General features: G+C 39.5%; 2 protein-coding genes across 8 annotated transcripts in view; both read left to right on the forward strand.

The window, feature by feature from the left end:
- LOC143026668 (uncharacterized) overlaps nt 1–3,909 on the forward strand; it is a 148,025-nt gene extending 144,116 nt beyond the window's left edge. For both annotated transcript variants that reach the window (XM_076187447.1, XM_076187448.1), the window contains exon 4: nt 3,667–3,909. The gene's annotated coding sequence lies outside the window, so the exon portion shown is untranslated. The remainder of the gene's footprint in view (nt 1–3,666) is intronic.
- Nucleotides 3,910–10,141: 6,232 nt separating this feature from the next.
- The window catches only part of LOC143026661 (G-protein-signaling modulator 2-like), a 235,417-nt gene continuing 224,201 nt past the window's right edge, over nt 10,142–21,357 (forward strand). For 2 of the 6 annotated variants that reach the window (XM_076187427.1, XM_076187431.1), the window contains exon 1: nt 11,110–12,536. In XM_076187427.1, coding sequence (XP_076043542.1) covers nt 12,366–12,536 — 171 coding nt within the window. In that variant the 5' untranslated portion in view covers nt 11,110–12,365. Of the gene's footprint in view, nt 10,421–11,101; nt 12,537–21,357 lie in introns of those variants that run through there. The other 4 variants (XM_076187429.1, XM_076187428.1, XM_076187425.1 and 1 more) reach the window with 4 other exon arrangements.

The raw sequence follows: 21,357 nt of genomic DNA on the forward strand, positions 1-21,357 counted from the left end.
TATTTTAATCGGAACCCATATAATAAAAAAACTATAGAATAGATAACAAAACAAAGTAATACTTAATCATTAAACATTGTTACAAGAAATAATTAACATTTTATTTATATTTTCCGTTGTAAGCAACAATCTTCTATCTGAAAGAATAATTTTCATTTTTGAAAATGTCCGCTCAACTTCTACTGAAGTGACGGGAGCATACTTAAAGCATATTTCGGATACGCACTCCATCGGATTGCTTCACTTTTGGCATTTTATAGCAGGTTCAATCACTTGTGTAACTGGTAATGGCGTGACTTGCACAATTCACGTGGAATGCAGATTAGGTACACACGTGACACATATTTATACATTGCTACAATGTATTATTATACATTACTATTATATGTAAACATAACCCATTTTTAATTTTTGTTGCTTATAATTTCATTAATTTGACAAAAAAAAACTTTTATCTTTTAATTATATTCTAAATTTTTCCTTAATTATATTTCTTGCGTTTTCTTTAATAGGAAATTTAAAGAAAGTTGAAGTATGGCAAACTTAGTTATATTAATTATTTATTCAGCGTTACTTCATAATTAAATTATTATATGTTTAATGGTACAGATGCGTACTACTACTTTGTGGAGGTTTTATAGTCATTTATTGCATAATGACTACTTTTTGCCTTTGTGTCTGGTCAAAATAGCGTATATGGTAAAGTAGCATTTTTTGCAATAAATTCAAATTCTTATTTGCATTTATAGTCGTAATAGCAATAACAGAATAAATGCTAGAAATCCGGGCTCTAGTTATTACCATTAGTTTTACAGGGATTTCTGAAGCACAAGTAAACGCAAAAAGAGTCCACCAGTGATCATTTTCATAACAGAAGTAAGAAAAAAAAATCACTTTGACGAACTAGCACGACAGTTTTATACATCTTGATTACCACCCGATGCGAAGACTGCACAAGAGGAAGTGTCTAGAAACTTGTTTCTTCAGCCACACTGTACTACATAGCAGAGTGTATACAGCACGATGAGCTCACGTGACAAGTTCCTTTATCTAGAGCAGGGGTTCTCAAACTTTTTCTCGTTTAGTACCCCTTGAGTTATAAGATCACCTACCCGAACCCCCAATAATCTGACACACAGTTGCTGTTTTAAAAGTAAACCGACACGATATGGCGCGCCTCTTCATTACACACACACACACACACCAGCGTAGAACAGTGAGATTGAAGGAACACACACTGCTAGCACGGAATTTCATAATCCACAACTACCACTATTTAAAATACGTTTTTTCGTCAGCCATCTAAGTACCCCTAGAAATCTTCTTGTGAATCCCTAGGGGTTTGCGAACCCCAGTTTGAGTACCCCTGAATTTCTAGAGCAGAATCTGGAATGTCCCACATGAAAGAAATGGGCGATCATCAGGCAGGCGTTGTGTAAGCTACGTATATTCATATACACATGTACAGTATGTAATCATTCTCTTCCAGTAGGAGCCAGTCTGATCAGACGATATGTTCTATTCAATGCCAAAGTTACTTTTACGCATTTTTATTCTTATCATTTGTGTCGATAGATAAACTGCTCATTTTCAAATACCACACCATTTTTCGTGAGTACAATATTGATGAAACATAAAAGATACATGTTATCATATTCTAAAAGTATACAAACTATAGTCCTAAGTTGTATTGCTGGGGAATTTTTAACCTTTCAGTTCGCATTCTTGAAACAGGTTCATGGGGACTTGAATATATGGTAGCAATGAATTATATAATTATAAGGATTTAAAGTAAACTTTAAAGAACCATTGGTACTACAACGTATTCACTAAGTGCAAAAAATATATGATTCTCCATATCAACTCGAACATGTTTTGGAATAATCAACACAGGCGTGAGACACGGATCCATGCGGGGTCCCCCAACCTTAAAGGTTACAGTGGTAGTTCAGTATTAGGTTGTTACAGACATAAAATACGTAACGAATATCGAATTGGACATAAGATTTCATTGTTCAATAGTTCACTATACCAGGCAGATCAGTGACACATCCTGTATAACTAATCAAAATATGCCCTTATTAAGGAGTGGGGCCCCCTTGATAGTGCCTCGTAGATGTAAAACTACTGTATCTAAAATCATGGGAGATCAGCATCTTTATGCTTAAGTTCCCTTTTTCTTCAATTTTGAATTGTCATCCGACCATGTAACAGTTCTGATAGAATGTAAACGAGCAGGGAATACGAAGCATTTTTGTATGTTCAACAGTTTCTTTGTAAACTCGAAAATTCGTTCCTCTCTACATAGGCATCCTTATTTTCTGAGCGATAAGATACTGCCATTTACATTGTGTTCTTTCTAAATTTGCTTTATACATTTATACCTCAACAGTTTGCTTAAGTTTTACATGACAAAGCAAGAACTACTTGAAAACATTCTTTATCTTGTTTGATACACACCATTCTTTGGTACATGACCAAAATTAACTGACGTGTGTCTTCAGATCTGCAGGCTTCTCGGCCGCTTCCTTAGTCTTGAAGCTTAAGTGATGATAAACTTGTTTTCAATTGAGTAATTTTGCAGAGAAATGCCAAGGTTTGTCTTTTGAATGTATATTGCAAATTTTACACATTCCTGATTGCTAGATCATTGATAGAAATACCAACGTATAGATACTGGCTGTGCAGTCTGTTTTTACTTGTTTCATTTTACTTATATATATATATATATATATATATATATATATATATATATATATATATATATATATATATATATATATATATATTTCTATGAAGACAGCTTACAGATGTAAACTATCTTTCCAAGTTCACTGTTTTGGAATGTTTAACTATACAAGTATCACACGAAAACACCACTGTCGGAGTGAAAGAAAAAGAAAAGAAAACTACACATTTCGACTGCCAACTGCAGTCCTCGTCGGTAGAATAGATACTGATGATGACTGCAATTAGCAGTCAAAATATGAATCTTCTCTTTAGTTTTCTTTCACTCCGCCAGTGGCATTTTCGTGTGAATCACAAATGCGCTACTACATTTCGCTCCAGTGACAGACACACACACACACACACACACACACACACACACACACACACACACACACACACACACAAACAAAAATATATATATATATATATATATATATATATATATGTATATATAGATATATATATATATATATATATATATATATATATATATATATATATATATATGAACGTATATATATATATGTATATGGGGGTATTACAAGTGCACTCAAAATGTCATGTTTATTTTACCCTTTTGTTTTAAATCATGTTTACACTTTGTATAACTTGAGACACGAGCTGTTCTTCTATTATTTTTGTACAACTACTACACTGTGTAAGCTCAAATTTCATCCCGCAGTTGTTGACCATGTGTAATAACATCACGGAGTCATTCAGAATCTCAGAGCAATCACTAACTTCCATAGAAACCCATTTGTAATGTAATTTCAATATCACGATACACACAATAAATTGCATTTTTCATGAATCATGTTCATTATGGTTATTTCTGTCAAGCTGTGATGAATATCATCGAGTTCACATATCCATCACCTTTATCTTGCCCCTTCCTGTGTTGCATCGGATGCTTGGCCCGTCATATTAATGGCCAAGTCCGAACAGATCCTAATCGACCCTTTAGCTGCGCAGAGGGCTTCTCCTCGATTGAATGAAATCGCCTGGTGAACTTATGATGCAAGAGTTGTGGAAATTGGTGCAATGATTAATCCAGTTTAATCCATCTTTCACCGCGCTGTGCCGTGCAGAATTTTTCCTTCGGCGAACAGCAGTGAAAAGGACAGCGCAGTTTTTGTCTTTTTTTGTTATTTGTGAGTTTAATAATCGTGTCTCTTTGAAGCTGGTTTCATTTATATCCTAAATTTTATTAGTTTTCATGCCTCGTCATTTTAGTGTTATTTGACACTGAGGTGAGGATTTCCCTTATTTGAGGGAAATCGTGTGGCAGCCTGAAAAAATATATACACGACTCAAATCATTGAAGGTAGGATTATTCTGAACTGAATAAAACTGTCTGCTGCTATCTAGAGAAAGAAAAATAGATTGCAACGATAAATAAACCCTTTCATTGAAAGGCTAGACAGCTGTTAGCCAGAAAAAGTTATTTGATGGTTATTGTATTATTTTAAGCCTAATTCCTCTTTAGAGCAGCGAGAGACGTTTCATTTCTTACGAAAACTTTGCTAGAAACGATGCTTTCATCGCCGTACATAGTTTATTTTGGAAGTAGTCGTCATTTATTCAATGTCTTGAAAAAGTGTTTATTGAAACGGCCCCGTAATCCGTAGAGGAATCTTCCTAAGAGTGCTACTGACGGGAGATGTATCAGTCATTCCTTGGAACAGAAATGCATTTGGGCTGTATGTAATCGTCTGGCTGTGGCCACTGCAAAATATTTAACCCACTAACTTTCAAGGGCCCCCTATCTGCTAAATCACATCGCCTAGCGACAGAGACAAGTAGAGTTAAATGCTCAAAGTGTTGAAAGTACCAAATCCCTCTTGGGCAGGGGTTACCAATCTTTATTCATAGTGGGCTACATAACCGAGAGAATGACGAGCTCGGGCTTCATAACCATTTTGTTCAATACAATACAGTGAATACACAAAAAATATTAGTTTACCAGTACACAAAATAAAGACATAAACATATTCATCTACCGTGAAAGTTTAGAACAAAAAATACAGTACGGCGGTGGACCAAATGAACTGACATCGCCGGCCGGATCGGGCCTGCTGATCGGATTTTGGTGACATGTTCTTGGGCAGTGAAGGCCTTGGTGAGAGTGACACGGTGGCGTGGTCGGGAGAATGCAGGTCCCGCATTCGCTTAGTCGTGGATTCGATTCCCGCACTTCTCTCCAATTACTAGGTATGACTGTTACCTGCTTCAACAGTCCAAGAGCGTAGTTGACAGCTTCGGCCTCAGCTATTCATCGCCCCCTGGCCTATTCATCGCCTCCTCGCCTTCCTCCTTACCCGAGTCCCGAAGTTAGGCTGGAACGGTATTGCTATGAGCCTTCTCCCTCGCATACTCTTCGCTTGGTACCGTGGCGCGATGAGTGCCGTGGGCTTAAAATCCACAAGCCACTACCTGGCAGAGTGCCAGATAGCAGCAGAATACTAATCATACATACCTCCCACGAGACTCCGTGAGGACGGGAAGCAATAGTATCCCATAATCAATGGAAGAAGATAGAGAGAGGAAAATTACATACGAACTGCTTAGACATATAGCAGCAGGGAGAAGAACAAAGCATTGCTTACAGGAACTATGAGAACGTATTAGACGTAAGATGTTAAACCACTTCAAAAACGCCTGAGGTTCGCCATCATCGTCCTTAATGTCGGCTAGCGAGCTCTGCTAGCGCCGAGTTGTGAGGCGTGGACAGACGTAAAGGTGAGGAACCGACGAGTTCTGGCAGATATGCTGGGTCGAAGAAGATCGAGTTGGCGTGAGTGGCGCCTGGAGTAGGGTTTATCCAGACCAGTCTACTGTCTGGCCAGGAGATCTGTGGTCGGTTTTCATCGATTCCATGCCTCGTTGGTGTGGCTGGATCCGGGGTCGGGTGCCAAAAACTACGAAGGGGTGGGGGGGCAAAGGTAATGTGAATTCGCACTTGAATAACGCTCAACATCTGGCTAAAAGAACCCACACGCACGGCTCTGGGATCCTCATCTACATTTGTTGTATACCTCACACACATACACAATGACGCGGTGGTAGAATTCCTGACCGCCACTACGGGGGTTCGGTTCGAGTCCCGCCCAGGGCTTGAATAATTTCAGTATCGTTGAGTTGCGAGTTGTTACTCTAACTCTCGTGGGCGGGGAGTTGTGTGTGTGTGTGCGTGTAAGGTCACAGCATTACCCATACATCGGTCATATATGAGCTCTGAGCTCTCATTCGTGAGGGAAATAGATGTCGATCATGAGTCCAACACGTGATCCAAGACCATGGTGAATCACAGACACAAAGACGTGCGCGCGCAAACACACACACACACATACACACAGTTCAATGGTACAGTGGTACCGTTCTCGACCGTTGATTCAGTGATCCAAGTAGAGTCCTGCCCAGAGCTGTAAAGATTCAGCATACAGTAGCTGCATTACGAGCCGGCACTCCATTTCTGACCTTTACCAATATATCGTGTCATATACAGTACGCTGAGTTCTCATCCGGTAGGATAAATACTGTCGATAATGATGACAGCACGTGATCGAAGACCGTGGTGAATCACACACACACACACACACACACACACACACACACACACATTCATATATATGGTCTTGGATCACGTGTTGGACTCGTGATCGACAGTTATTAACCTCACGGATGAGAGCTGAGCTCGTATCGATCTATGGGTAATACTGTGACCTTACACGCACACACACCCCGAACTCCCCGCCCACTAGAGTTGGAGTTACAGCCCGCAGAGCAGCGATACTGAAATTATTTCAGCCCTGGGCGGGATTCGAAGCCGGACCGCCGTAGTGGCAGACCGGAACTGAGCCATCGAGTCGTGTTCACTTGGTCTTTGGATCACGTGTTGGACTCGTGATCGACAGCTATTTCCCTCCTGGAAGAGAGCTCATTGCTCGTAGGTCCGATCTATGGGTAATGCTATGACCTTACACACACACACACACCCAACTCCCCGCCCACGAGAGTCAGAGTAACGACCCGAAGCGCAGCGGTACCGAAATAATTTCGGCCCTGGGCAGGATTCGAAACAAGAACTACGGGCCCCCATGTTAGCAATTCAGCGCTCAACCAACTGCGCCACCGAGTCTTGTGTGTGTGTGTGTGTGTGTGTGTGTGTGTGTGTGTGTGTGTGTGTGTGTGTGTGTGTGTGTGTGTGTGTGTGTGTGTGTGTGTGTGTGTGTGTGTGTGTGTGTGTGTGTGTGTGTGTGTGTGTGTGTGTGTGTGTGTGTGTGTGTGTGTGTGTGTGTGTGTGTGTGTGTGTGTGTGTCTACCTAGTTGTATTGTGCGGGAGAAGAGCTATGCTCGTAGTGACCCGCGGTTGTATCTTTCCGCATCCAGTTCTTTCTTGTATGCGTGTAAGTGTGTGTGTGTGTGTGTATTCACCTCGGATCTGCTGCAGCCTCTTTTCGAGACAGCCAGACACCACCCTACGGCAGTGAGCTCAGAGCTCATTATTAGCAAATCTCTGGGTAGGTCTGAGACCACTCACACTCCACACACCGGGAATGCAAGGACACAACTCCTTGACTAACGTCCCGTACCTACTCGCTGCTAGGTGAACAGGGGCTACACGTAAAAAGAGATAAACCTAACTTTTCTCCGCCCGGCCGGGGAATCGAACCCCGGTTCTCCGGCTTGTGAGGCCAGTGCCTTACCAATCCGCCACCGGTGCGTGTTATGTGTATGTGTGTGTGTGTGTGTGTCTGCGTCCGTGTATTCACCTCGGATCTGCTGCAGCCTCTTTTCGAGACAGCCAGACACCACCCTACGGCAGTGAGCTCAGAGCTCATTATTAGCAGATCTCTGGGTAGGTCTGAGACCACTCACACTCCACACACCGGGAATGCAAGGTCACAACTCCTTGACCAACGTCCCGTACCTACTCGCTGCTAGGTGAACAGGGGCTACACGTGAAAGGAGACAAACCCAACTTGCCTCCGCCCGGCCGGGGAATCGAACCCCGGTTCTCCGGCATGTGAGGCCAGTGCCTTACTAATCCGCAACCGGTGTGTGTGAGTGCGCATGTGAACTGTAAATACGAAATTCGGAGAAAAAAACACTATTGAAAGATGATCCGTACATTACGACCACATTACGGAGCTGTCCATAATGGTGGTGATAGGGTTTATATACTCTGTCAGGAGATACACAAGAGGGGCGTGGAGAGGTTCGGCCCATTGTTGGTGGTCAGGTTACACGTCTGTCAAGGATGGCGTCAGGTCTGGGTGGATAAGTAAATGCGTTTGTTAACTGCTAAGCTAGTAACAGCATCAAGGAACCATTGCTAGTAGGTTTAGTATATAGCCATAATTGAAAGGGCAATCTAAATCCTAAGAATGCAGAGACCAAAACAAACAATTTACTATTGAAGTAAAGAAAAAAATAGACTGGATATTTAAATAACTTCTAACCTGTTACACTCGCACATATATAATTACAAATGTACATGCTTACTGAAATAGTTACAGCATATGCAAATGCAAATCCTCAAAGAGCTGATCGAAAAAAGAGATGAAGTATTACATGAAAGTAATTAATTTTCATCAGATGAATACGACTGTGAATATACACATGCACATGAACTTCAGGCAGACTCCCCCTCCCTCACTCCTCGGTGTTCCTCCTCCCTCACCCACGCCCAGTACGACGCGCAACTGTCACAGTGGTCTATTCATCTCTATCTGCCTGCCCTACTGTCACACCCACAACCCCCTATTGATCCCTGCCTCAACTTCATAGATATAAACTTACCGTGTTGAGAAGAATATGGTTATCCAACGGGTAGCCTCGTCTGTCTTGGAGGCACACGCTAATTAAACGACAAAGCTTAGGCAATATGGTAATATCTGTCAGTGGGGACTTGTCAACGTGTTTGGTTCTTTGTAGTTACCTGCATTCGAATTAATTATGTATAGAATAGATCTCGTGTCGGCAAGCTTTACCATTGTTTTTCAATGTAAAACTGAAACCCATCTATCTCTGCCAAGCTTTATTCATTTAATTTATTAATTTTAAATTTTACCCCGCGTTGGATGCCCATGATAAGGTCATTTCTCGTACCTATCATCCTGTTGCCCTAATACGACTCTCAGATCCCGTAGTTTGCTGATCTCATAAGCATTGATATTACTTATCGAGTAGACAAAGTGATGATATGTGTTCGCTTAAGAATAGATAAATAAATAAGATTCCGTGCAAATTATTGTATTATCTTACCTACGCTGTATTCAAACATCGTGCCCAGGCGCATTTGTTTTCGTGTTATCCAAGATAGGAAACAGAAGTGATGCCATCCAAGATTGAGGAGCTTACATGTGGCCCGTACCTAATAGACTCACGAGTCATAGGCATCAATACGGAATTGAGCCTGCCTGCCTGCCTTCCTCTTCCCCCCCCTCCCCTCCCCCCCCTCTCTCTCTCTCTCTCTCTCTCGGCACCCTAATATGCAGGAGTTGAAACCTTGTTTTCCTTAGTTCTTCTTGTCAATTATATCATCTTATCATTAAAACCTGCAGCATTTTTACCGCGACAATACAGTATTTCTCTCCTCTGCCGGTACTCTAAATGTCATTTCTCTTGAAAAGATATCTCTCTGGCATTACTCAGTTATAATTCTGAATGCCTGTGAGACTAGGAACTTAGCAAAACAAACTGAACACAAACCCTTGTTTTTGAAAATACAATATTGAAACTAATGACCTGACCGGTTATTGATGAAGATGAGAGCAGAAGGCAAAGATGACACTACTATTATTTTAGGAAAACAATTAAATAAGAAAAGGAGATGGTTGATTGATTGATTTATGGAATTTTTGGCTTGAAGGCCAAGCGCCGGAGCGAAAAGGAGATGGAACAAGTGTGTTACTGAAAGGATGCCAAAGGATGGGACGCGCAGAAGGAGACCAGACAGGTGAAGAAACGAGACAGAGAAGTTTGCAAGAGTGACTTGACAAAAGTTGGGCGTAATCATGCGATCGATGGAAGTGTTTGAGAGAGGCCAGAGTTCAGTAGTGGACCGCGGATGGCTGTCTCTAGAGCTGGTGCGCACTTGCAAGTATTTCCTCAAAATAATTTTCAAAGGATTCACAAGACATTTAGGGGAGTGAGATAATTTCTTTAAAATAAAGAAGTGGGAACCAAAATACGGGAAAATCATATTGCAAATCCACCTTTCGCATGGATTGTTGTGACGCTCCAGTTGCAGTACGAGATGAAAGTTTGACCACTAGTACTGCTATTACTGTACTACAAAATAACAAAACCTAAAACCCCATTACTCTTACCAGTGGCAACAATAATAATGCAGCAGTAATAACAAAACAGCTCCTACGCTCAGGATTTTATTCAGGCCGTGGAACTATGACGTCGCCCACAATGGTGGGCTTGTCCTAATAAACAGCTCGATGCAGCGGGGAAGTCTTCGAGCACAGGACGGTGCCTTGTCCCAAGCGGAAGCTTGCCGTGGCGCCGCTAACGTCTGGCTCGTTGAAGTGGGTATGTAGGGTTTGGTTACCCAAGTGCAGCCAAGCCAGGCTCCACTCTACCCGTGCCGTGGCAGTAGTGCTCCAGCTCTTGTCCATGATTGAGTGTACCACCCTGAGGATTACGTTGCCGTAGTTTCGGGCAAGTTGCTCTTGAGGTAACGACGGGTTTATGTGCTTCGGTTATATTTGTGAAGTGCTTGCGATGTTGCGGGCTGGGATGAGTGATATCTTACAGAAACTATGTTACAGCCCGTAGCAGTTCCGTAGTTTACAGTGCCCCGAGGACTGATTGTGGTTCAGGATATGGTGTGTTTCACCACGGTCTTGTGTCACGTGTTGGACTCGTGATCGACAGCTATTATCCTCCCGAATAAGAGCTCAGAGATCATATATGACTCGGTCTATGGGTAATGTGTACGTGTATGTACCTAAGTGTACTATCGATGCGCCTACATTTGTCAAATTTTGTTTGAAATTTATATATGTTTTCTACCTCGATTGTTGTTCCTAATTTTTCACAGAGTAATACGTCTAGGTGGTTAAATGTTTTTTAACCTCCTTGAGGTTCCTTGTTATACCATCTAATACTCTTCACCAGACATAAATAGATCTCTGTCAATCTTATATTTTGTTATAAATGCGGGCAACCCCATTTATCAAGTCTTTATTCCCATATTTTGTCAGGAAAGCTAAGGATGATTTTAGTTGTTGCCCTTTGTTTTCTGATTTTTTCTTTTCATGTTTTCCTTTTGTGTAGAGGCACAACTACTGCGTGTTGCAATCTGGGGTGGATAAGATATTAAACAATTTATTTTTCATCAATATAATGAAATACTACTCTTATTTTCACCAACAAGTTGTGCTGTGTGTCTCTCCCCTTATTCTACTAACGTGTATTTCGGGCGACATAACTGGAGTCCTGGATTCTTTTCCTCCTTTGCTTTAATGGATGTTTTATTTCTCATTTCCTTTTTTCATTATATTTCATATTCAATAGCTGACTCCATTGATAGATCTTGTCTAAATATTCGTGTAACAATTTTCAATCTTCTTCACCTTTTTACTCTTCATGATCAGCAAATAATATCAATGACATTAGCGCTCGCGCGCATGTGTGTGTGCGCGTGCGTGCGTGCGTCCATCTCCACGCGCTCGTGTCTGTATGCGCGTGTGTGTGCGTGCGTGCGTGTATGTGTTTGTGTGTGTCTGTTTTATAGTTGTATATACACTTGTGATATACAAGATAAGACATATGTTCGTGGGATACTCAGTATCTTCAAATTTCATACTTTGCTTTAATTTCATTTATATTCTCCGCTTGAACTGTATGGGGGTGATTTTGGTACATCCTAAAATTGCTCTCAGTGCACTATTCTGTAAAGTGTTCGATTTGTTTGTGTTCGTCTTGTTGACTGCCGGGAAACATATTGTGCAGGCGTAGTCGAGGGTGGTTATAATGAATTGCTATTGTCCAAAGCCATTGCTTGCTTGTTTTCATGTTTTAACCTATCATCAATATCATCATCAACTGGGAGCATACGCCAGAGAGTGCCTTGCTTCACTCACACTTCGTCGCCAGTCCCCACGGTCCCTTCGAGCAAGCTCCATTCAGCCATCCTTCCCACTCCAAACAAATCTCGACAGGTTCCATTAACTTGCCACAGCCATGAATTCTGTGGGCATCCCCTTCGTCTCCTCCATCGAGGGTTATCTCTTGTGAAGACAACCCTGTAAGATCAGCACCAGTGAAACGTGCCACACGCTCACGAATTATGTAGTCTCTGGTTCGATTCAAAACCTTTTCAGCGATACCCCCATGATTTTCTGATGGCGCTTGGTACCAGAGACATCGAGACGCCTCTTAAAGTCAGCATTCAGTATCAATACCTCACAACCATACAGAGAGCACAAGTGATTTGGAGATTCGGGTCTTATTCTTTCTGCATAAATATTGACAACACCATATATTCTGGTCGAATGTACATATAACACCACTGGCAATACCAATCCTTTGAAGCACATCCTGACATGACTCACCACTATTTTGCACTGCACTACTAAGGTTTGTGAAGTTTTCCAAGACCTTGATTCCCTTGCCTCATGCATGGGCAGAGTGAACTGTGTCATCCGGTAAGCCTCCAAACACTTGGACCTTGGTCTTGGTCTAGGAGACTTGGGGTCCAAGTGGTCTCGCCTTCCTGTGCAGCTACTCGAGGGCTGCAACCAAAACTTCCAACAACTCCGCAAGACAGCATCATTAGCAAAAACAAGGTTAGTGGTCTTATTGTTACCAATTTCCCCCCCGTTGACAATTGCACCCTGGGACATTTACCCCCTGATGTCAATTTCCCCCCGTTGACAATTGAAAAAAAAATACAAATACAAACTTAATTTTACCCAAAACTTTATTTATAGAGTCAAGCAGTAAAAATACATTTAGTTGTAATTTCCCCCATGGACAAATTAAAAGAATACAAATGCAAGGTTAATTTTGTTCAAAACTTTATAAAGTCAGAGTTAAAATACATTTAGTTGCAAAGAATGAAAATAAACTTAGTTTTGTTTAAAAACTTAGATTATACGCAATTCCTCTTAAGTAATCAAAAACCGTTGACTAAACTGACTATTCGTCTAAATAAAATTTTACATAAATCCTCTAAGACACGGTCTAAATTTGTCGTTTCACTGTAATGTGAAAAAATGCATGAGTACATATTCACTATTATATAAAACTAAGTTTGAAAATTCAAACCTAAGATCTAGCCAAATTTGTATATTAATCTATATTCTTGTTGGACGTGGATATTAGCCAATCTTTGGTTGGATAAAACTAACTCTTTTTTTTTCTTTTTTAATTGATTAAGAAAACAAATTTGCCGTTAAAAATCCCATCTAACGCAATTTTAAGGCGATGAAATGCATCTTTCTAAGAAAAAAGACCAGCGAGGGCGAGAATATAAAACCAAGGATTTTTATGTTTTGGGAATTCTTTGTAGAAACACAAAGAAAATAAGAACAAAATTAGTCCTAAAAAGAAATACAGAAACACTTGAACGTTTTATTTTTGATGCTATAGAAACGCCTATTTTCACAGTAGGTTTAATCAATACAGATGGTTGGCCTGGATATAATAAGTTGAAATTAAAAACAAAGGGGTTCATCATCATGTTGTTTTTCACAATAGGCACTTCGTAGATCCAGAAAATACTAATAATCATATTAGTCCGCAAATTTATCCCTAATAATGTAGGGTTTGAACAAGCTAAATTATTGTTATTAGCTTTTGAATATTTTTTTGAATGAAGAAGCTAAAGATTTAAAAGATAGACTTAACGTTTTAATCAAATTATTAAAATGTCTTTAATTCTTTTATTTCTTTTCAATATTATTCAGTTGGCTTAAAAATGTTAAAATATATAGGGGTAAATGTTCTAGTATATCAATATATTTTGTAACAACACAGTCTATTTCTTCTCCATTTTCCTCACCCATCACTGTCATTTTCTTAGCGCCTCCCACTGCTACCACCACTCCTTCCCTATCTTCTTCCTAGGGGGTAATTGCCCCAGGGGGAAATTGTCCTCCGGGGGAAATGTCCTAGGGGCAATTGTCCTCCGAGGGAAATTGTCCCGATACGGTTGGGGGAGGAAGGTCCCTTGCCTCATTTCTGAATTAACAAGAAAGAAGTTGTACACTCCCCCTCCATACTCTATGGCACTTTCTGAACAGACATCAAGTCAATAATCCTCGCAGGAATCCCACGGGTCCACAGAAGATCCCAAGTCAAACGTTTTCTTGAGTTCAACATAAGCTACTAGAAATCCTTGTTGAAACTCACGTCAGCGTTCCACAAGAACACGAAACGCTAGGATTCGAACAGTTGTTGACTTGCCTAACGAGAACCCATACAGCTCAGGCCTCAAAATGTAGCAGATGTGAACAAATCTGTGTGTCAGCAACAGATGGGCAAGCACCTTACCTGGGACACTGTCCTGCCGGTCCCCTGATAGTAGCAATACAGGAAATAATAACAATAAAATAAAAGTAATAATAATAAAAACAATAATAAAAATAAAAATGATAATACTAATAACCAAGAAATAAAAATTATTAATAGTAATTATGACAATAATAGTGAAAACAATGATAATAAAAACGAAAAATTAATTAAATATTTAAATAGTAACAATAATAATAACAATAATGTTGGTACATTATGACAAGTTGATGAAGGTGGAAAAAGAAGTCACGGGTCTAGTTCCGAGTTACTGAGTTTATTCCTGACCGGTTTCGCTCTATGCTTCTTCAGAGGAATGTGACTCTGGAGTGAAGCTGGCGGTATACATAGTCTGAGTAAGACCGCGTTCCCTCCTTGGAGGTGGGTTACGTTTGGTTGTACAATGGTTTTTAATACAATGAACAATAGTGATAAAAATACAATAAATTGTTGTGATGTTATTACAAAACAGCTCCGGTGTGTGTGGAATGTTGATCGAGGGTGTAACATTGTAAGTGAAGTGAGTGGTGTAGAAATGTGTGAATCCTAAAAAGTGTCATATGATAACTTATAGTATTAAATAATATAATAATATAAGGATAAATATCCAGATAAAATGAATGAAATAAAATGAAAATACAAATATAAATATAAATAAATAAAAATAAAAATAAAAATAAAAATAATGATAATGAAAGTAATAATAATAAAGATGGTAATAATAAAAATAAAAATGTAATGATAAAATTATAAATATATAATGAATAAATAAATAATAGTTATAATAACAATGATAATAATAATAGTGTTGAAAATAAATAGTAACAAATAGCATTAAAAGAATAAATCATGATAAAAAGGTGGGGCAAGGTAGCATGGAGGAACTTCAGAGTGAAAGGAAGAAAGCTGGAGAGGGTAGGCCGAAGTGGGAAAAAGGTATCTACTTAGGGTCTGGGAAGCCATTCTTGGAGGGCAAGTGTCGCGGTAGATTTTGTCCATTTCGAGTCACCAGTTCTCTTGTTTGTGTTTTTGTGGTTGGCAATGTAAAGTGATTCAATTATTTTCCGTTGTTTCTTGTGTAGTCCTTTAGCTAGAATGGTGGAACCCTCCCAGTTAGGCAAATGTCCCTCTGTGTCAATGTGGTTAACTAGAGCGTTGGTTTCTCGGTGGTGTCTAATGTCCGCTTTGTGTTCCTTGAGTCTGTTGTTAAGTCCTCTGTATGTCTCTCCGTAGTATGCACAGTCACATCCTTTGCAGGGAATTTTGTAAACGATGCTATTGTCACGGTTCGTCTTGGTTCTGTTGGTGGTCAAGTGTCCTATTTTCTTCCCTGTGTCATATACTATGATGAGTCCTGTCTGTCTCAACGTTTTGGAAAGCATGTGAGAGAGGCCAGAGTTAGGAACCACAAGGTATCGCAAATTTGTCCTCTCTTCACATCCTTTCCTCTGTCTGATTTTAATGGCTTTCCGTAGTGACGTCCCTAACATGCCCTCTGGGTACCTTAGGTTCCTGAACGCAGCGGTTACGTATTCAATTTCCTCTTGTAAATACTCTTCGCTGCATATTCTAAGAGCCCTAAGGTAAAACCCAATGATAACCCCTGATTTGGTCTTCTCGTCGTGTGCGCTAAAATAGTGGATGAAGTCGTCTTTGTTTGTCGGTTTACGGTATACCTTAAACCTAGCGCTGCTGTCCGATCTGATGACGACAGCGTCTAGGAAAGGTAGGGAACCGTTGGTCTCTTCCTCTACTGTGAATTTAATTCTTTTGTCCACGTTGTTCAGTTGTTCCAGTATGTTTCTTGTGTCGTTTGTTTTGTGTGAAATGAAGAGGATGTCGTCAACATAACGGTACCACTTGGAGTTAGCTGGGACGATATGCAGAAGGTGGTCCCTTTCCAAAGTCTCCATGTAGAGCGATGCTGCCACCGCACTCAATGGAGACCCCATTGGAAGCCCCTCATGTTGTCTGTATTCCTGCTTGTTAAAAACAAAAGAACCAAATTTTATGCACTTATCCACCAACTCTAAGTAGTCACTCTTGTTGATGGGTAAGTTGTCGGTGTCAATGTGTTGTACTGTTTCTTTAACATCCCGAAGGGCACCGTCTATTGTTACGTTTGTGTAGAGGGAAGTGATGTCAAAGCTTATCAGGCGTTGGTCTGTGAAGTCAAATGTGTTGAGTTTGTCTATTAGGTCGGAGGAGTTTCTAAGGTGTGTTCCGCTAATGCTACCTAAGGAGGATGAAAGAGGTTTGGCTAATAGCTTGGCTAGTCTATGTGGTGCGCTACCTATGCCAGAAGTTATAGGTCGGAGGGGAATGTCCTGTTTGTGGATTTTCGGAAGTCCTTTCATGGATGGGATTGTTGGGTCTTCCTCTAGGAGGTAGAGGAATCTTTTTCCCTTTTCGGTTCTTTTGAGGATTTTTCTGATGTCGGTGTTGAACTTCTTGGCTTCTTTGCTGGCTGTACCGTCCCTTTGTTTACAATATGTGGATTGGTCAGAGAGTAAATGTTCCATTTTGTTGGTGTAGACCCTCTTGTTCATGATGACAACGCCACCTCCTTTGTCGGCGGTCGTGATGATGATGTCGTCATTGTTAAGGAGTTCTTGAAGGGCGCGAACGTATCTCCTGGGGATGGTCTTGCTGTTGTCCCTGGCTGCAATGGAACAGCATAATAGAACACCTTGTTTGAAGCCGGACTCGATGTCGCTGTCCTTCCAGTTGTAGTTCTTCCCTATGTAGTCGTTCAATTTCTTTGGGTTTATGTTGGTGCTGAATTTTAGACCAAGGGAGAGGGCTTCCATTTGGGTGTGTGTGGGGTTGTAGTCGGAAAGGTTGTTGATGAGATTCTGTCTACCCACTTCTTTCCATTTGCTTGTGTTGCACAGTCGTAGCAGTTTCTTCTCAAGTTCCACCTTCTGTTGTTGCTTTTTCTTCTTGAGTTCTTCAATGAGTTCTGGGGGAAGTGGGTAGTTCTGGAGCTTGTTTCTGACAACTTCGGCTTCGTGTTTGAGTGTTTCTCTAGCTTCCTTCAGATATTCTCTGGCATTATTGGGGCCAAAACTGTTCCCTGCGGAACACCGCTTATTACTTCATCCCATTTTGAGTGCTGGTCTCTTATCACTACTCTCATTTTTCTTTCTTGCAAAAAGTCTTACATCCAATTTAGTAGTTTGCCCTGTATTCCTCCTTGAGTTTCTAATTTCTTAAGCAACTTCTTATGTGGTACTTTGTCAAAAGCTTTCTTCAAGTCTAGAAATGCACAGTCCGCCCATCCATCTCTTTCTTGTATTATATCTATTAGCCTTGAATAGAAACATATTAAATTGGTGACGCAAGATCGTCCTTGTCTGATTCCAAATTGCCTTGGATTTAACACTGTTTTTTTCTAAATATTTTACCCATCTACTTTTGATAATTCTTTCACAAATTTTTGCTATTGTACTTGTTAGAGAGACTGGTCTATAGTTGGTAGGTTCTTCTTTATTTCCTCCTTTATATATAGGTACTATATTTGCTTTTTTCCAATCTTCTGGAACTTTTCCTTCTTTCAAGGAACTGTTTAGTATGCTATGTATTTTGTCTGCCAGTTCATTCCTGCATTCTTTCAGTATCCAGTTTGCTATTTCATCTGGTCCATGCGATTTTCTGACAAGATTACTCAAGTGTGTTAATATTTCATTCTTTGTTACTTCTATTTCTTCCATAGGGGGGACTTTCTCTTTCCATTCGTTCTCTTCAGTTTGTATGTTCTCCCTTGTAAACACTGATTTAAAATGTTTGTTCATAATTTCTGCCATTTCCATTTCCTCAGTGTATTCAACTCCTCCTTGTCTTAATTTCTCCAAGTCTTGTTTGTTTTTCAGTTTATTGTTTACAAATCTGTAGAATAGTATGTTTGTACATATTCATTTCTATAACAGGTATATATTTTCCATTTTTCAGGACTTCTGTCTTTTTTCCATCTGGTCCAGGCTTTGTCTCTTTTGTCTTTTAACTCCCTACAACTTTTGTTGTACCAGCATTTTACATATTCTTTTTCTTGTTTTTGTCTTGGGACATACATTTCCACTCCTTTTTTGTACATTTTTGTCAAAATATTCCATTTCTCTTCTACTGTTGTTTCTTCTTTGTATATTTCTTCCCAGTTTTCCTTTTGAAAGAATTTTCTTATTTTATCAAAGTTTGTTTTTTCATACATCATTCTTCCTTTTCTATATTGTTCATTTCTTTTCATATATTTTTCTTCATTAAGTTCCAGTTCAATCAATATGTGGTCACTTTTACTTATTGGTGTTTTATATTCAATTTTGTCCACTATTCTAGGTTCAGATGTAATTATTAGGTCTAGTCTCGATGGCTCTTCTTCATTTCTATACCTAGTGTTCTCCTGTATCCATTGTGTCATTGTATGGTCAGTAACCATCTCAAGTAGAGCGTTTCCCCATGAGCCGTCTCCACCCTTTACTGTCATTTCTTCCCAGCAGATTTCTTTGCAATTAAAGTCGCCCATCATAACTATTCTTCCTCCCTCTTCCATTATCTTGTTTAATGCTATCTTTGTGTCCTCTAACATACTTTTATGTTCACTCTCTTCCCATGAGGCTGTTTTCGGGGGCACATAATTTATCACAAACTTTCTGCTCTTATCTCTGTCTTCTACTTCCATCATTATCATCTCTACTGTATTCTTTCCATATGTGACACACTTCACGTTTATATCCTTCTTAGTCAGGAACATAACTCCACCCCCTTCCTTTTTCACTCTGTTTCTAATCCGATAATTATATGCATCATGTCCTACACTGTTGGGTGGTAGTGGACCTTTTAATTTTGTTTCTACAATTCCCATTATGTCTGGTTCTTTTTCCTTCAAATAATCATTCAGCTCATTCAATCCTGTTATTAATCCATCTATATTTGTGTAAGACACTCTTAGTTTTCTGCCACTTCCATTGTGTTCTCTGTTTCCCTTTTGTTTTTCTCTTGTATGTCGACTTTCTTTAGTTTCATATTCACTACTCTCCAATAGAATCTCTCTTTCTCTGACTCCGTTCTGTTCTCGTTTTTTGTCTTAGGTTCAAGTCTTTTCTGCTTTTCTTCCTCTCTTTCCTCTTTATTCATTTCCCTTTTTATCCATACCTTATTATATTGTTCACTTGTTGCTAGTTTCCCTGTTTTGGATAAGATATTCTCTGCCGTCGTTTGTGACTTGAATTTAATCTTAATTGGTCTGGTCTTATCTGTGCTATACTTTCCGAGTCTAAATTTCTCTTCGATGTGCTTCATAATTTCTGGTTCATCTTCCTGAACTAATTCTAGTAAATTTCTTACTTTTTCATTTTCCTCTTTGATTCTTGTGGTTCTATCTGGGTTATGTTTCTCTTCCATTCCTAATATAATTATACATTTCTTTCTGTCTGCTAAGTCTCTTACTATATTCTCCTTCTGTCTCATCACTTTAATAACTGAGTTTTCAGTTTGTTCATTCATTTGCTGTCTGATTATGTCAGTGAATGCAACTTTGCTATTTTCTTGATTTTTTTCCAACCCTCCTTGTTCTCCTTATTATTCTCCTTTAAGACTATATTCTCATCTTTTACTTCTTTTAACTGTTTTTTTTTTTAATTCTTCAATTTCCTTAGTTAAGTTTTTGTTCGCCTTCTCTAGTTCTTCCAATTTTTCAACCCTCCGTATAATGTTGTTAACATGACCGAACCTACGCTCCAAGTCCTCGATCATCTTATCGACCTTCTCTTCTAGTCTGTGTCCCCCCCACCCTCTTTAAATCCCTGGAAAATATTCTCATCACTTTCTACTGTATTGCTCTTATCTATACTTCTAATCTTTACATTTTTATTAGACATTTCATCATCGCTCAGCTGGTCGGGGGGTCGTTTGTTTACCTTTCGCCTGTCTGCCTGGGCCAAGTCCTCTCCTTCCTCATTTCCTTCCATTTCCCTCAGCAATCCCTCCCCTTCTCCTCTTTCCCTACTTTCCCACTACCCCACGAGCAATTTTCCCCCCACACTGTAAATACAATAGGCACTTCTCTGCATTGGGATTCACGAAACTTCAATTTTCTTCAGAACGTCTTCGAAGCCGTCCGTTCGTTGAAGTGTGTGTGTGTGTGTATATACTAGACCACCCGTGACCCGTTGGGTCAAATAAAGATTTTGATTTTACGTTGTTAACAAAATTATCAATAAAATCTTTATTAAGACAATGTTCTATTCAGTAGACGAAGGCAGTGACTTGATTACTTATAAGAAGTGAAATGCAGAAGATTGTGACGTCATGTCGTCGTTGCTTGGAACACAACGCATCATATGATTTATAGGGTTCGTAATATTTTAATTAACTCATTATACCTCATAGATGCTAACTCAAGAGTTGGCTATACTTTTAAATACTTAATATGAAAAATTTATAAGTATATATATATATATATATATATATATATATATATATATATATATATATATATATATATATGTTGGGTCAAATAAAATTTTAAATGATACGTTGTTTTAAGAAGTGAAATGCAGAAGATTGTGACGTCATGTCGTCGTTGCTTGGAACACTACACATCATATGATGTCGTGACGGCTTGTCTCTTCTTCTGACTGGCTGGTCCTCAGTCGTGACGTCATATCTCTTCTTCTGATTGGTTGGGTGACGGTTTCAAGGAAGCAAGGTAACAAACAAAATTATCAGTTTTATAAGTATATATATATATATATATATATATATATATATATATATATATATATATATATACATATATACAATAGAAGCCCGATTTAACGAATCTCAATTTAGCGGAAGCTCAAATTAGCGAACTGCAAATAGCAATAACGAAAATGCTCAACTTAGCGGAAATTATCCGCTAAGTTGACCATTTTCCGCTAGCTGGCCAGACGCGCGTCTACGGAAATAGCTCAATTTAGCGGGAACGGTAAGCTAAGTTGAGTATTTTCCGTCAACTGGCCACATGCGTGTCTCAGAGTCCAATGTTACCAGATGTTACCAGATTGTGGTGGTGGAGGCAAGATTTTTTTTTATAATTTATTACTTTGGTGGTATATA

Source organism: Oratosquilla oratoria, chromosome 6, assembly GCF_046742065.1.
Source record: "Oratosquilla oratoria isolate Oo_2021 chromosome 6, ASM4674206v1, whole genome shotgun sequence".
Lineage (NCBI taxonomy): Eukaryota > Metazoa > Arthropoda > Malacostraca > Stomatopoda > Squillidae > Oratosquilla > Oratosquilla oratoria.